A 14,427-nucleotide genomic window follows, 5' to 3' on the forward strand; every position below is an offset into this window, starting at 1 on the left:
ATAAATGGGAAAACCCCTAACCCTGTAGGCAATTATGAATAATATCCGGTGCTGGTTTCCCTTTGGGCTAAACATTAACCCTATCTGTAACAATGGCCCCTTTATTGGAGCTCCCTATAGATCCTCTCAGGTCCCTGTCTGGGTTTCACATGAGGGGTGGGCGGGACTAGTGGGGCTTTTGGATACATTTTTGATAAATCATCCACAAACACTACTTTTTAAAGAAGACATATTCTATAAAAGTTATGAATGTACCAGGGAATTATATTCCTCTAGATATAGAAGGATTGTGCTTAAAAATGTTGCATTTCTGACTGATTTATTGAGAAATTCCACAAAAACCCCACTAGCCCCGCCCATCTGTGCCACTTCCTGCTGCCTCCTTTCCCAGGCTGTGCAGGGGGGCGGCGGCACTGTAGGATAGGAACCAATCAGCAGCTAGGCTGACCTGATAGGGAACTGAAGCCTGTCTGTGCTTGTGTGAGTGCAGGGCTGTGATTGGCTCTCCCCCTCCTACTGTGCTTCTGGCAGGGACCGTTAGGACACGCCCACCCCTCATGTGAAACCCAGACAGGGACCTGAGAGGATCTATAGGGAGCTCCAATAAAGGGGCCATTGTTACAGATAGGGTTAATGTTTAGCCCAAAGGGAAACCAGCACCGGATATTATTCATAAGTTTTCCTTTATCCAATATGTCTCCTTTAATAAAAACTGAATCCCCCCCCCCCCCCCCCCCCCCCATACCCTAAGCCAGGCACCTGGTATAAATTCTACTCCTGTAAGTGCACAAATAGAGTATAGACTCATTCAGCCAATCATGAGACAGCCACTCAGAGGGAAGGGGGTAAATCCTGTAAGAAGTGGGCAATACTGGGGCTGCTAATCTGAGGAATTCCTATAAAGAAACACAGAGCTGGGCCAAAAGCAGCTTCCTCTGGCTCCCTGGTGCCCCACATAATACATCTTTTAGATTGTGAGCTCTTTTGGACTCTTTACCTCTTGTATCAGTTATGGGATATTCGTGTATATAATTTTGTATGTTCAGTGCAAACAGCCATTTACTGAATAGCGCTGTGAAATACTGTGGCGCTTTATAAATACCCGAGAGGCGCAACTTGTTCCCAATCCAGCATTTATTTAGCTGGGAGAATCTGGCACTGAGCTGGCCGGGAATTGCACCTCTCAATTACTAGCAATGATTTATACAGCGCCAACAAGGAGGCAAATGGGAATGTAAATTTTCTCCGGCATAGGAAGGGGACATGGGGGGGGCGGGGATGGATTTATCGCTGGGATATCGCACTTATTGAAGGGATATCCGAGCGGCCGGGGAGTTGCGCAGCCGCAGAAGCACTTTCCTCATGTTACAGTAACAGAACTGCCAAATAAACAGATTCCTAGGGTAGAGAATAGCGTATTGCCCCTCTGTTCACCCCGTAACAAAACATACCCCCCCCCAAGTACAGAGATCCTTATTGAGCCGGATCCAGAGCTACTGAGGCCCCGCTGACTCCCCCATAGTGCGCAGGGGTGTGAGCCCGACACACAGGGACTAACGGGTTCACTTAGCGCCACAATGGGAATCACCACAGGGGGCAGCACTGAGCCCAACAGGCCTGTTTATTCAGCTTGTGCGACTATAACAGGATGAGCCCCCAGTTCCTATATCGCAGCCCTGAGAGCCCCAGGGAGAGTTCCTATTGGCGGGTTTACTCGGCCGGGAATTCAATTGCTTTTCGCAAACTAAGCATTAGCGTCCCATTGGCTTAAACTCATTTAAACTAATTATCCACCGCCCAAACGCCCTACACTATAAACGGATTTAAATTAAAAAAAAAAAAAAAAGTATGGGGGGGGGGGGAAAGAGTGTTTCAAAGATAAAATCACTGACAGAAAATCTGACACAAAGTGATACTTTCCAGCCGCATTAGGATGAGGCCTCCCTGGGGGCAAAGCGCTGAGTCTGTAGTTACTCGCTGTGTCCAGATGGAATTGTCATATAACAACCAAATCGCTACACAGGAGCGTCTGTCTGCGACACTGTATCAAGTCATTAACTGGTGGGGGCAGAAGTGTAGAAACAATAGTGTAACTGCGCTGAACTCAACCCTGTTCTTTTAGCCTAGAAGGCTCTGACTGCGGAGTCCAAAATAGGAAGCAGAAGAGTTTACAGATCTTATAGGGAGGGGGTGAGTGGCTCTGAGAAGAGCCTTTGTGTTGCTGGGAGTAGGGCAGGAGATGGGGCAGCAGTTACTTGGCGCTGGTGTACTTGGTGACAGCCTTGGTGCCCTCGGACACGGCGTGCTTGGCCAGCTCCCCAGGCAGCAGCAGGCGGACCGCGGTCTGGATCTCCCGGGAGGTGATGGTGGAGCGCTTGTTGTAATGAGCCAGGCGGGAGGCTTCCCCTGCGATGCGCTCAAACACATCGTTGACAAAGGAGTTCATGATGCTCATGGCCTTGGAGGAGATGCCGGTATCGGGGTGCACCTGCTTCAGCACCTTGTACACGTAAATGGCGTAACTCTCCTTCCTTGTCTTCCTGCGCTTCTTCCCATCTTTCTTCTGGGTCTTGGTCACCGCTTTCTTGGAGCCTTTCTTCGGGGCTGGAGCAGACTTGGCTGGTTCAGGCATGATCAACTATCCTAACGCTTTCTGATATACGAGAAAACTGTTCCCTCCTTCTCCCGGGCTGCTGCTTTTATAGCCCTCCCATGCAAATAAGGGAACTCGGAACCTGCGTCTGTAACTGGTCGGTTTGTGTCACATGGCATAAACCCTCCCATCTACAGCTACGGATTGGTGTTCCAGATTTGCTGCAATTAAACTTACTCGGAAAAAAAGGGGGGGAATGCTCTTAGAGCAATTGATTGGTGCTTCCTAAAACCCCATTGTGATTGGCTGAATCAGAATTCACCCAATTAGAGAAGAGAGGTGTGTCCTGCGCTGCCTACTAAAGCCTGTACTGGGACTAAGGTAGTTACATTCTTCTATTTCTTTGTAGCTGAGTTGTATTGGGGATCATGTCCGGCAGAGGGAAACAAGGCGGCAAGGTTCGGGCTAAGGCCAAGACCCGCTCATCCCGGGCTGGGCTGCAGTTCCCAGTTGGCCGTGTTCACCGCTTGCTGAGGAAAGGCAATTATGCCGAGCGGGTGGGAGCCGGAGCTCCGGTCTATCTGGCCGCAGTACTCGAGTACCTGACCGCTGAGATCCTGGAGTTGGCCGGGAACGCTGCCCGGGATAACAAGAAGACCCGCATCATCCCCAGGCACCTGCAGCTCGCTGTGCGCAACGATGAGGAGCTGAACAAACTGCTCGGAGGGGTGACTATCGCTCAGGGCGGGGTCCTGCCCAACATCCAGTCCGTGCTGCTGCCCAAGAAAGCCGAGAGCTCCAAGCCGGCCAAGGGCAAGTAACGCTCCGAACGATGAACTCTAAGCATCAAATAACCCAAAGGCTCTTCTCAGAGCCACTCACATTATCTAAACACGGCTGTGTGACACATACGGGTAAATCTGACTGCTGATCCGCTCATAAACCCAAAGGCTCCTCTCAGAGCCGCCCATATAGTCACTGAATTGTAAAAACGCTGTCTATGCTAAACGTTCTCTATAGCTTTCAATTTAATATACATTTATTGCCAAGAAATGGACAAACTCCGTTGTAATTTGCTTATTTAGCCCATAGACTCTTCCCCCAAACACAGACATACGCTCCCATAGGTTGGTCAGTGTCCGGCCCAGTCGCAGTATCGCAGGGGGAAGCTAATATTTAGCGATCTGAGAACTAATCTGTTAGTTACACGGGGGGGGGGCTGATACAGTCGCACTGCCAATAACAGGGAGGGACACAATGTTGCTATTCGGGCTGCAATTGATTTCTGCGTCGGTGAAATAATGTATCGGGGTAACAGGGGATCTGAGGGCCCCCCACTTCTCCTTATTCTCTGATCCCAGCGGAGCTTCCCAGTGCGGAGTCGGATGTAACAGGGAACTGATTGAGGGAATTTCTGGATTCGGGGCTCAGAGATTACATACAGGGAATATGAATGTGATTCCCAGAGATTAGTGGGAACATTCAGCAAATACGTTTTGTGGTTTTGATTTTGCTGTCCAGTTACTGTATATAGTCAGTTATAATGTATCACTTGGACTTTAATTCATATAAAAGAATTATATAAATAAGTGACGTCTCAATCCAGTAAAGACCTTTCCTATTTCCCCTTATACTGTGTGTGCGCCCAACGGACGCTTACTTGGCGGGCGATTTGAAACCATCAGCTGATCTCACTGAGCCAATCAGTAGAAGTAACCTATGGGCGGGACTTAGTTAATCGACTTGTTTGAGAGGACAATGTATTATTATGCACTAAACTCCGCCCACCAGCTCAGTTCCCTCTCAGGTCCTCCCCATCTGTATAAAGGAGGCTGCAGGAAGCGCTTGCTGTACATAATTCACTCAGTCAGTTTGAGGATGTCCGGACGCGGCAAAGGCGGGAAGGGTTTGGGGAAAGGAGGCGCCAAGCGGCACAGGAAGGTGCTGCGGGATAACATCCAGGGCATCACCAAGCCCGCCATCCGCCGCCTGGCACGGAGAGGGGGAGTCAAGCGCATCTCTGGCCTCATCTATGAGGAGACTCGGGGGGTCCTCAAGGTTTTCCTGGAGAATGTCATCCGGGACGCCGTCACCTACACCGAGCACGCCAAGAGGAAGACCGTTACCGCCATGGATGTGGTGTACGCTCTCAAGCGCCAGGGCCGCACTCTCTACGGCTTCGGGGGCTGAATCTGCTCAGAAACCGATATAAACCCAAAGGCTCTTCTCAGAGCCGCCACTCACTCGGTTATTTAGAGCTGTTACTATTTGCCTAAATGTCTGGGTTTTACTGACCCTGCGCCGGGGCAAAGCTGAGAAACCGACTGTTTGACACCAGCCTTTTGTATAAAGGGGACGGTTTTTATGAGAAGAAAACCTACTGGGGTGAGCGGCAGGGTAATTCCGTCCCACACTGGGGCAACACCTAATAGTCTGTTCCCATAAGCGATTGTTTAGCTCCCCCCCCCATTCATATTGGGCCAATGAGAATTTGTTCCTATACATTAAAATTTCTAAATTACTTGGTGGAACCGGTTGAACACTTTGCTGAAGGCGCAGGAACAGGAGATAAAACCCAGTACCGATATGTGCAGTCACCGTGGGGGTCGGACCCGTTACTGTTCCGCTTGGGATCCCACCTCCCCCGGTGTTTTTCAATTAGAAGCCGTTTTTGCAGGAGACTGTAAGACTCCTCACGGACCCTTCTGTTGGGTCTAGAATCTTCCCGCCCTGAAGTCGGCCTCATATCAGCTATAAAGATTTCTGTACTACAGCAGGAATAAGCCCGCCCTGTGTGCCAGTTCTCTTGGGTCGGTATAGGGGGCGCTGTTCACCCCTCCGGGCCCCATATCGCAACCCTGAGAGCCCCAGTGAGGGTTATTGGCGGGTTAAATGGGCCGGGGATTCATTTGCTTTCCGAATAGTAGGTACATTCGCCCCCACTGTAAAACTTTGACTTGGATCCATATAAAAGAATATTTTTTAGATAATGGCACTGGCAGAAAATCCGACAAAATTATACTTTATGTTCCACAGCCCATGTGCTCATTCCCAGCCGCATTTATTATGTGGCCTCCCTGGGGGGAACCCAATGCATTGCGGCTGGGAAAGAGTCTGTAGTTACTCGCTGTGTCCGGATGGGATTATGTAATAACTAAATCGCTACACAGGAGCGTCTGCCTGCGACACTGTATCAAGTCATTAACTGGTGGGGGCAGAAATGAAGTGTAAATAGAATACAGTAACTGCGCTGTTCCTTCAGCCCTGAGAGTTGTACTCGCCGCGGAGACTCAAATGAGAAGCAAAAGAGATTACAGATCTTATAGGGAGGGGGTGGGTGGCTCTGAGAAGAGCCTTAGTGTTGCCGGGAGTAGGGCAAGAGATGGGGCAGCAGTTACTTGGCGCTGGTGTACTTGGTGACAGCCTTGGTGCCCTCGGACACGGCGTGCTTGGCCAGCTCCCCAGGCAGCAGCAGGCGGACCGCGGTCTGGATCTCCCGGGAGGTGATGGTGGAGCGCTTGTTGTAATGAGCCAGGCGGGAGGCTTCCCCTGCGATGCGCTCAAACACATCGTTGACAAAGGAGTTCATGATGCTCATGGCCTTGGAGGAGATGCCGGTATCGGGGTGCACCTGCTTCAGCACCTTGTACACGTAAATGGCGTAACTCTCCTTCCTTGTCTTCCTGCGCTTCTTCCCATCTTTCTTCTGGGTCTTGGTCACCGCTTTCTTGGAGCCTTTCTTCGCGGCTGGAGCGGACTTGGCAGGTTCAGGCATGGTCAATTAACCTTACGCTTTCCGATAAAACTGGAATACTATTCCCTCCTCTTTCCCGCCGCTGCTTTTATAGCCCTCCCATGCAAATGAGGCAGCTTAATATCACAAACTATTACTGGTTAGTTTTATCACATGGTATAAAGACCGCCCATCTACAGCGACGGATTGCTGAAAGTGTCTGTGTGTTATTGGCTGCAATCAATCCCACCCAGTAGAAAACTGATTGAAAGTATTTAGGGCAATTGATTGGTGCGTCCGAAACCTACACTGTGATTGGCTGCATTGCAACTTACCCAATTGGAGAAGAGAGGTGTGTCCAGAGCTGCCTACTAAAACCAGAACCTGCGCGGAAAAGTTATATTCTGCAATTTATTTGTTTTCGAGCGTTTGGATTTACTCCTGAGAACATGTCCGGAAGAGGCAAACAAGGCGGCAAGGTTCGGGCTAAGGCCAAGACCCGCTCATCCCGGGCTGGGCTGCAGTTCCCAGTTGGCCGTGTTCACCGGTTGTTGAGGAAAGGCAATTATGCCGAGCGGGTGGGAGCCGGAGCTCCGGTCTATCTGGCCGCAGTACTCGAGTACCTGACCGCTGAGATCCTGGAGTTGGCCGGGAACGCTGCCCGGGATAACAAGAAGACCCGCATCATCCCCAGGCACCTGCAGCTCGCTGTGCGCAACGATGAGGAGCTGAACAAACTGCTCGGAGGGGTGACTATCGCTCAGGGCGGGGTCCTGCCCAACATCCAGTCCGTGCTGCTGCCCAAGAAAGCCGAGAGCTCCAAGCCGGCCAAGGGCAAGTAACGCTCTGAGTGACGAGTAGAACTACAGAAACCCAAAGGCTCTTCTCAGAGCCGCCCCCATATAGTCACTAAGAGTTCTAACAACTTGGTCTGTTCTAAACTTTCTATAGAGACTTCAGTTTCATGTATTCACTGCAAGAAATTGGCAATAAGCTCCGTTGTAATTTGCTTATTTAGCCCATAGGCTCGCCCCCCACACACAGACATACACTCCCCATAGGTTGGTCAGTGTCCGGCCCAGTCGCAGTATCGCAGGGGGAAACTAATATTTAGCGATCTGAGAACTAATCTGTTCGTAACACCGGTCCCTCTTAACAGTCTTTCCCCTGTGGGTGACTATCCCGGGGGGGGGGGGTAACAGGGGGTGACTATCCCGGGGGGACTGATACAGTCGTACTGCCGGTAACAGGGGGTGACTATCCCGGGGGGACTGATACAGTCGTACTGCCGGTCACAGGGGGTGACTATCCCGGGGGGACTGATACAGTCGCACTGCCGGTAACAGGGGGTGACTATCCCGGGGGGACTGATACAGTCGTACTGCCGGTAACAGGGGGGTGACTATCCCGGGGGGACTGATACAGTCGCACTGCAGGTAACAGGGAGGGACACAATGTTGCTATTCGGGCTGCAATTGATTTCTGAGTTGGTGAAATAATGTATCGGGGTAACAGGGGATCTGAGTGCCCCCCAACTTCTCCTTATTCACTGATCCCAGGGGAGTCGGATGTAACAGGGAACTGATTTTGAGGGAATTTCTGAGTTTGTGACTTTTTAGTAAGAGATTACATACAGGGAATATGAATGTGATTCCCAGAGATTAGTGGGAACATTCAGCAAATACGTTTTGAGGTTTTGATTTTGCTGTCCAGTTACTGTATATAGTCAGTTATAATGTATCACTTGGACTTTAATTCATATAAAAGAATTATATAAATAAGTGACGTCTCAATCCAGTAAAGACTTTTCCTATTTCCCCTTATACTGTGTGTGCGCCCAACGGACGCTTACTTGGCGGGCGATTTGAAACCATCAGCTGATCTCACTGAGCCAATCAGTAGAAGTAACCTATGGGCGGGACTTAGTTAATCGACTTGTTTACAAGGCCAATGTATTATTATGCGCTAAACTCCGCCCACCAGCTCAGTTCCCTCTCAGGTCCTCCCCAGACATATAAAGGAGGCTGTAGGAAGCGCTTGCTACACATAATTCACTCAGTCAGTTTGAGATGTCCGGACGCGGCAAAGGCGGGAAGGGTTTGGGGAAAGGAGGCGCCAAGCGGCACAGGAAGGTGCTGCGGGATAACATCCAGGGCATCACCAAGCCCGCCATCCGCCGCCTGGCACGGAGAGGGGGAGTCAAGCGCATCTCTGGCCTCATCTATGAGGAGACTCGGGGGGTCCTCAAGGTTTTCCTGGAGAATGTCATCCGGGACGCCGTCACCTACACCGAGCACGCCAAGAGGAAGACCGTTACCGCCATGGATGTGGTGTACGCTCTCAAGCGCCAGGGCCGCACTCTCTACGGCTTCGGGGGCTGAATCTGCTCATAAACCGATATAAACCCAAAGGCTCTTCTCAGAGCCGCCACATAGTCACTGAGAGTTGGAACAACTCGGTCTCTTCTAAATGTTCTGCCTTTCGGTTTCCCGTATCCCCCGCCATTGGCTTATTCAGCCCATAGGCTCCTCCCCTCACATACGGTCCCACAGTCCGTGTCCTGCCCCGTCCGACTGATAAACGGTATCTCAGGGGGCGAATACTTAGCGATCTGAGAATGAATCTGTTGGTAACACCGGTCTCTCTCAACAGTCTTCCCCCTGTGTCCCCTTCCTCCTCTCCCCCCATGGAGTTGGGACAAGAATGAACTCTCCCTATAGTTGTCCCTGGGCAAATAGGGGGGTATTTGGGCTGGAGATCCCTATGTGGGTTATGATGGATGGGGGGTGGGGGTGACTATATTCAGCAGTTTTCTAGTTAATTCCAGCAATCTGGTTGCTAGGGTGCAAATTACCCTAGCAACCATGCATTGAATGAGACACAGGAATATGAATAGAATGAACTCAACCTATAGTTGGCCCTGGCCGAACAGGTGGGTGTTTGGGCTGCAGATCCCTATGTGGGTTATTGGGGGGCAGATTTCCGGGCACAATGGTGCCGGGAGCCACAGACCGGGTGTCAGTCCCCATCACTCCCTACCGGCTCCTCATGTTCAGCTGATTTGATTGGGGATTTGGTGGCTCTGAAAAGAGCCTTTGTGCTGCTGGGAGGCTGTGCGGGTTGGATCTAAGCCCTCTCGCCTCGGATCCTGCGGGCCAGCTGGATGTCCTTGGGCATGATGGTGACCCTCTTGGCGTGGATGGCGCACAGGTTGGTGTCCTCAAAGAGACCGACCAGATAAGCCTCGCTGGCCTCCTGCAGAGCCATGACGGCTGAGCTCTGGAAGCGCAGGTCGGTCTTGAAGTCCTGAGCGATCTCCCGGACCAGGCGCTGGAAAGGCAGTTTGCGGATGAGCAGCTCGGTGGATTTCTGGTAGCGGCGGATCTCCCGGAGAGCGACTGTGCCGGGCCGGTAACGGTGAGGTTTCTTGACTCCGCCGGTGGCCGGGGCGCTCTTCCTGGCTGCCTTGGTGGCGAGCTGCTTGCGGGGAGCTTTCCCTCCGGTGGATTTGCGGGCGGTCTGCTTGGTACGGGCCATCGTATACAATTCCGAACTTCAACTCTTTCACTAATAAAGAATGAACAAGAGAACCCCTTATACAGGCGCTACTACCTTATAGGAGACATATCCTATAAACATGATGAATGTACCAGGGAATTATACTCCTCTAGATATAGAAGGATTGTGCTTAAAAAGTTGTGTTTCTGACTGATTTATTGAGAAATTCCCCCCAAACCCCACTAGCCCCGCCCATCTGTTCCACTTCCTGCTGGCTGAATTCTCTGGATGAGCTGGGGAGCCGGCGGCCCTCCATACCCTGCACTGTAGGATAGGAACCAATCAGCAGCTAGGCTGACCTGATAGGGAACTGAAGCCTGTCTGTGCTTGTGTGAGTGCAGGGCTGTGATTGGCTCTCCCCCTCCTACTGTGCTTCTGGCAGGGACCGTTAGGACACGCCCACCCCTCATGTGAAACCCAGACAGGGACCTGAGAGGATCTATAGGGAGCTCCAATAAAGGGGCCATTGTTACAGATAGGGTTAATGTTTAGCCCAAAGGGAAACCAGCACCGGATATTATTCATAATTGCCTACAAAATTAGCCATTTTTCCCATTTATCCAATATGTCTCCTTTAAGATTGGCAAATCCGCTTCATTCTAAGAAATCCCGCCTCAACACTACAGCGCTATTGGTCAGTTTGAATATAATTTCTCCTTTGTTTGGGTCGGAGAAGCCTGTTGGTTATTTCAGACATCCCGCCAAAAGGTTTTTGAGTCTGTTCCTGTACAGTGTAACCTGCTAAGGGGACGGAGCTTATAAAGCTGGAATGTTGGACTTTATGTAGTGTTGCAATTTAATGCTTTCACTACAATCCCGGGTAGCGATGCCGCTAATAACCCGAGAGATCAGTAAGGGAACCCCGTGTAACAAACTGTCAGTTTCCCGCACTGGAACAGCCGCTCCCCGTTTTATTTCCCCGGGTTCCACCTGAACCCGCTCAGCCGGGAGACAAGGGCTAAAACCAAAACCCGTGGAAATGGATATTTGCTAAATGACGTTGTAAAACCGCACATCACCACTAGGTGTCACTAATTGTACACTCAGCGCTAGGCAGATACGGTTACAGATCGGGTCTATAGTTGTACGGATCTTCCCCCTGACTGAATCTCTATTTGTGGCAGGGAACACGGACGCGGGCGTTGCCCCCTTATTTTGGGGTAATTTGTTTCTCTCCCGTGTAATGTAATGAGGGATCGGCCCAGAGCAGGGGTCCTCAAACTTCTGACCCAAGGGGCCGGACCACCAGCACCCCCCTCCCGCTCTAAATCGTATGGCCCAGATACCAGTTAGCTCACTAGGAGCTCTGCCCGAACCGAAAACCCCGACATATTACAGTAACGCAGTCGCACAGGTATCGGCTCTTTTGCTGGGGGAGGTGGGGGCTCTGAAAAGAGCCTTTGGTGCAATGCGCTGGGGCCCCGGGGCCACATTACTTCTTAGGAGCGGCCTTCTTTGCTTTAGCAGCTTTGGGTTTGGCTGCCTTGGCCTTTTTAGCCGGGCTCTTGGCAGCTTTGGGCTTGGCGGCCTTTTTAGCCGGGCTCTTGGCCACCTTCTTGGGTTTGGCAGCTTTGGGCTTCTTGGGGCTTTTGGCGGCCTTTGCCGGTTTCTTCACCTTCTTGGGGCTCTTTGCTGCTGCCGAGACCTTCTTGGGCTTTTTAGGGGACTTGGGCGCCTTCTTTGCCGCCGCCGCTGGTTTCTTGGCTTTGGGCGCCGCTGGCTTCTTCTTGGCCGCCTTCTCCTTACTCTCCAGCGGCTTCTTGTTCAGCTTGAAGGATCCGGAGGCTCCGCTCCCCTTGACTTGGGTGAGAGTCCCCTTAGTGACCAAGGCCTTGAGAGCCAGCTTGAGGCGGCTGTTGTTCCTCTCCACATCGTAGCCTCCGGCAGCCAGAGCCTTCTTGAGAGCGGCCAGGGACACCCCGCTGCGCTCCTTAGAGGCGGACACGGCTTTCACGATGAGCTCGGCCGCGCTGGGCCCGGAGGGTTTCTTGGCTTTGGCGCCTCCCGCTGCCGCCTTCTTGGGCTGCTTCAGAAATGAAGTGTAAATAGAATACAGTAACTGCGCTGTTCCTTCAGCCCTGAGAGTTGTTCTCACCGCGGAGACTCAAATGAGAAGCAGAAGAGTTTACAGATCTTATAGGGAGGGGGTGGGTGGCTCTGAGAAGAGCCTTTGTGTTGCTGGGAGTAGGGCAGGAGATGGGGCAGCAGTTACTTGGCGCTGGTGTACTTGGTGACAGCCTTGGTGCCCTCGGACACGGCGTGCTTGGCCAGCTCCCCAGGCAGCAGCAGGCGGACCGCGGTCTGGATCTCCCGGGAGGTGATGGTGGAGCGCTTGTTGTAATGAGCCAGGCGGGAGGCTTCCCCTGCGATGCGCTCAAACACATCGTTGACAAAGGAGTTCATGATGCTCATGGCCTTGGAGGAGATGCCGGTATCGGGGTGCACCTGCTTCAGCACCTTGTACACGTAAATGGCGTAACTCTCCTTCCTTGTCTTCCTGCGCTTCTTCCCATCTTTCTTCTGGGTCTTGGTCACCGCTTTCTTGGAGCCTTTCTTCGGGGCTGGAGCGGACTTGGCTGGTTCAGGCATGGTCACACCGCTGCTTTCTAACTACAAACTGTTCTCTCCTCCTCCCGGGCTGCTGCTTTTATAGGCCTCCCCTGCAAATAAGGGAACTCGGAACCTGCGTCTGTAACTGGTCGGTTTGTGTCACATGGCATAAACCCGCCCATTCACAGCTACGGATTGGTGTTCCAGAAAGCGTCTGTGTGATTGGCTGCAATCGGACTCGAAAAAAAAAAAAAAAAAAAAGAAGAAACGTGTTTAGAGCAATTTTTTGGTGCTTCTCAGAGCCACTCACATTATCTAAACACGGCTGTGTGACACATACGGGTAAATCTGACTGCTGATCCGCTCATAAACCCAAAGGCTCCTCTCAGAGCCGCCCAATACAGCTGCATCGCACAGGGGGTCGTTTTGTTACAGGATAAATGAATGTGGCGGGATACAGACATAAGGATAACGTTACTCACAGGATTCCTGTCCCAACAATAGTATTTAGTTTGGGTTTTACGCCTTCTATGAGTGGGGATAAAAGCCGAATTTTCACGTTTCTTCCCTGTCCCTAAAAATGTACCGATATCTGTCAGAGCACAAATTGCGAGATTAATTCAGCCGATCATGGGGCAGTCACTGCGGGTTGGAAGTGGGGGGAGACCTGTATGAATCGGGCAGTTATGTGGCTGCTGCTCGTTCCAATCCCTAATTATGAGTTGATTATAATGGAAGGAGTATTAGTAGGAAAGGCTGCGGGATGAATAGAAGTAACTGACAGTAAGGAGGCAGCGCCAGGGGGAAGCCACATACAGTGAATGAGCAGCGCCCGGTGTATTACCCACATCCCATGCTGCTGATTGTTACACTGTGTGTTCAGCTGATTTGATTGGGGATTTGGTGGCTCTGAAAAGAGCCTTTGTGCTGCTGGGAGGCTGTGCGGGTTGGATCTAAGCCCTCTCGCCTCGGATCCTGCGGGCCAGCTGGATGTCCTTGGGCATGATGGTGACCCTCTTGGCGTGGATGGCGCACAGGTTGGTGTCCTCAAAGAGACCGACCAGATAAGCCTCGCTGGCCTCCTGCAGAGCCATGACGGCTGAGCTCTGGAAGCGCAGGTCGGTCTTGAAGTCCTGAGCGATCTCCCGGACCAGGCGCTGGAAAGGCAGTTTGCGGATGAGCAGCTCGGTGGATTTCTGGTAGCGGCGGATCTCCCGGAGAGCGACTGTGCCGGGCCGGTAACGGTGAGGTTTCTTGACTCCGCCGGTGGCCGGGGCGCTCTTCCTGGCTGCCTTGGTGGCGAGCTGCTTGCGGGGAGCTTTCCCTCCGGTGGATTTGCGGGCGGTCTGCTTGGTACGGGCCATAGCGATAGAGATAATATAATCACTAACGAAAAGAAACTCAATAGAAACCACAGCCGCATTGACTTATAATTTATAGGCGCTACCACCTTGTGATTGGTCATCTCTAAACCCGCCCCTTCAGTACCTAGCGAATCTGCTTCTCAAATCAGAAATCCCGCCTAAATACTACTACTCTATTGGCTGTTTTCATTTTCATAAAAAATTCCATATGCGCTTATTGTCCGGTCGCTCTGAGAAAACCCTCAGCGATTTCAGATCTCCCGCCCCCAGAATCTCACTCGCTAGATGGACACAACCTTGTGTTTGTGATTTCGTAGCAGTTTAGAGCTGAGCCCATTGCTCTTTCCCAACACAATCCCGGGCTGCGGTTCCGCTAATAAAGTACAAAATAACCTCCCGATTAGGAGCCAAAGGCGAAATCTCTTGGTTCCGGTGCCAGTTCCGCTTTGGCGGAGCCACAAACCATTCCCAGTTGAGTTGGGAACATTGGGAACCAGTAACCCTCAGGCGGGGTGCGGATTCAGGGAACGGCAGAACCAAATAGTGAAACTGTAACCGCCCGGTGCCCAGATCTGCAGGTTGTACAATAGCGGCACCTAGTGGGGATTTGAGGTTTCACAGGATCATTC

At 51.7% G+C, this 14,427-nt stretch overlaps 5 protein-coding genes and 1 pseudogene across 6 annotated transcripts; 2 read left to right on the top strand and 4 right to left on the bottom strand.

The window, feature by feature from the left end:
- Nucleotides 1-2,177: 2,177 nt before the first annotated feature.
- Nucleotides 2,178-2,647, bottom strand: LOC100487485 (histone H2B 1.1). The gene has a single exon (XM_002943348.5). It carries the CDS (start codon nucleotides 2,630-2,632, stop codon nucleotides 2,252-2,254), a length of 381 nt encoding a protein of 126 aa, XP_002943394.1. The 5' UTR covers nucleotides 2,633-2,647; the 3' UTR covers nucleotides 2,178-2,251.
- Nucleotides 2,648-2,985: 338 nt separating this feature from the next.
- Nucleotides 2,986-3,472, top strand: LOC116411632 (histone H2A type 1-like). Its single transcript, XM_031904321.1, has one exon. It carries the CDS (start codon nucleotides 3,022-3,024, stop codon nucleotides 3,412-3,414), a length of 393 nt encoding a protein of 130 aa, XP_031760181.1. The 5' UTR covers nucleotides 2,986-3,021; the 3' UTR covers nucleotides 3,415-3,472.
- A 2,457-nt stretch (nucleotides 3,473-5,929) lies between these two features.
- LOC101735164 (histone H2B 1.1) lies at nucleotides 5,930-6,386 on the bottom strand. Its single transcript, XM_004915619.4, has one exon. The coding sequence runs from the start codon at nucleotides 6,366-6,368 to the stop codon at nucleotides 5,988-5,990; it is 381 nt and encodes a 126-aa protein (XP_004915676.1). The 5' UTR covers nucleotides 6,369-6,386; the 3' UTR covers nucleotides 5,930-5,987.
- Nucleotides 6,387-6,743: 357 nt separating this feature from the next.
- LOC101735111 (histone H2A type 1) lies at nucleotides 6,744-7,223 on the top strand. Its single transcript, XM_004915618.4, has one exon. It carries the CDS (start codon nucleotides 6,776-6,778, stop codon nucleotides 7,166-7,168), a length of 393 nt encoding a protein of 130 aa, XP_004915675.1. The 5' UTR covers nucleotides 6,744-6,775; the 3' UTR covers nucleotides 7,169-7,223.
- Nucleotides 7,224-9,398: 2,175 nt separating this feature from the next.
- Nucleotides 9,399-13,818, bottom strand: LOC101732029 (annotated as a pseudogene). Its single transcript, XR_004223168.1, has 4 exons — nucleotides 13,307-13,818; nucleotides 11,413-11,907; nucleotides 11,183-11,253; nucleotides 9,399-9,879 (listed from the first exon to the last, which is right to left on the bottom strand). The product of XR_004223168.1 is annotated as a neurofilament heavy polypeptide-like (transcript).
- Nucleotides 12,078-12,511, bottom strand: LOC101734862 (histone H2B 1.1). The gene has a single exon (XM_004915614.4). The coding sequence runs from the start codon at nucleotides 12,471-12,473 to the stop codon at nucleotides 12,093-12,095; it is 381 nt and encodes a 126-aa protein (XP_004915671.1). The 5' UTR covers nucleotides 12,474-12,511; the 3' UTR covers nucleotides 12,078-12,092.
- Nucleotides 13,819-14,427: the final 609 nt, after the last annotated feature.

Source organism: Xenopus tropicalis, chromosome 6 (genome assembly GCF_000004195.4).
Source record: "Xenopus tropicalis strain Nigerian chromosome 6, UCB_Xtro_10.0, whole genome shotgun sequence".
NCBI classification, from domain to species: Eukaryota; Metazoa; Chordata; class Amphibia; order Anura; family Pipidae; genus Xenopus; species Xenopus tropicalis.

Coding starts and splice junctions, on each gene's coding strand:
- LOC100487485 (XM_002943348.5), bottom strand. CDS start 2,632: ATGCCTGAACCAGCCAAGTCTGCTCCAGCCCCGAAGAAAGGCTCCAAG.
- LOC116411632 (XM_031904321.1), top strand. CDS start 3,022: ATGTCCGGCAGAGGGAAACAAGGCGGCAAGGTTCGGGCTAAGGCCAAG.
- LOC101735164 (XM_004915619.4), bottom strand. CDS start 6,368: ATGCCTGAACCTGCCAAGTCCGCTCCAGCCGCGAAGAAAGGCTCCAAG.
- LOC101735111 (XM_004915618.4), top strand. CDS start 6,776: ATGTCCGGAAGAGGCAAACAAGGCGGCAAGGTTCGGGCTAAGGCCAAG.
- LOC101734862 (XM_004915614.4), bottom strand. CDS start 12,473: ATGCCTGAACCAGCCAAGTCCGCTCCAGCCCCGAAGAAAGGCTCCAAG.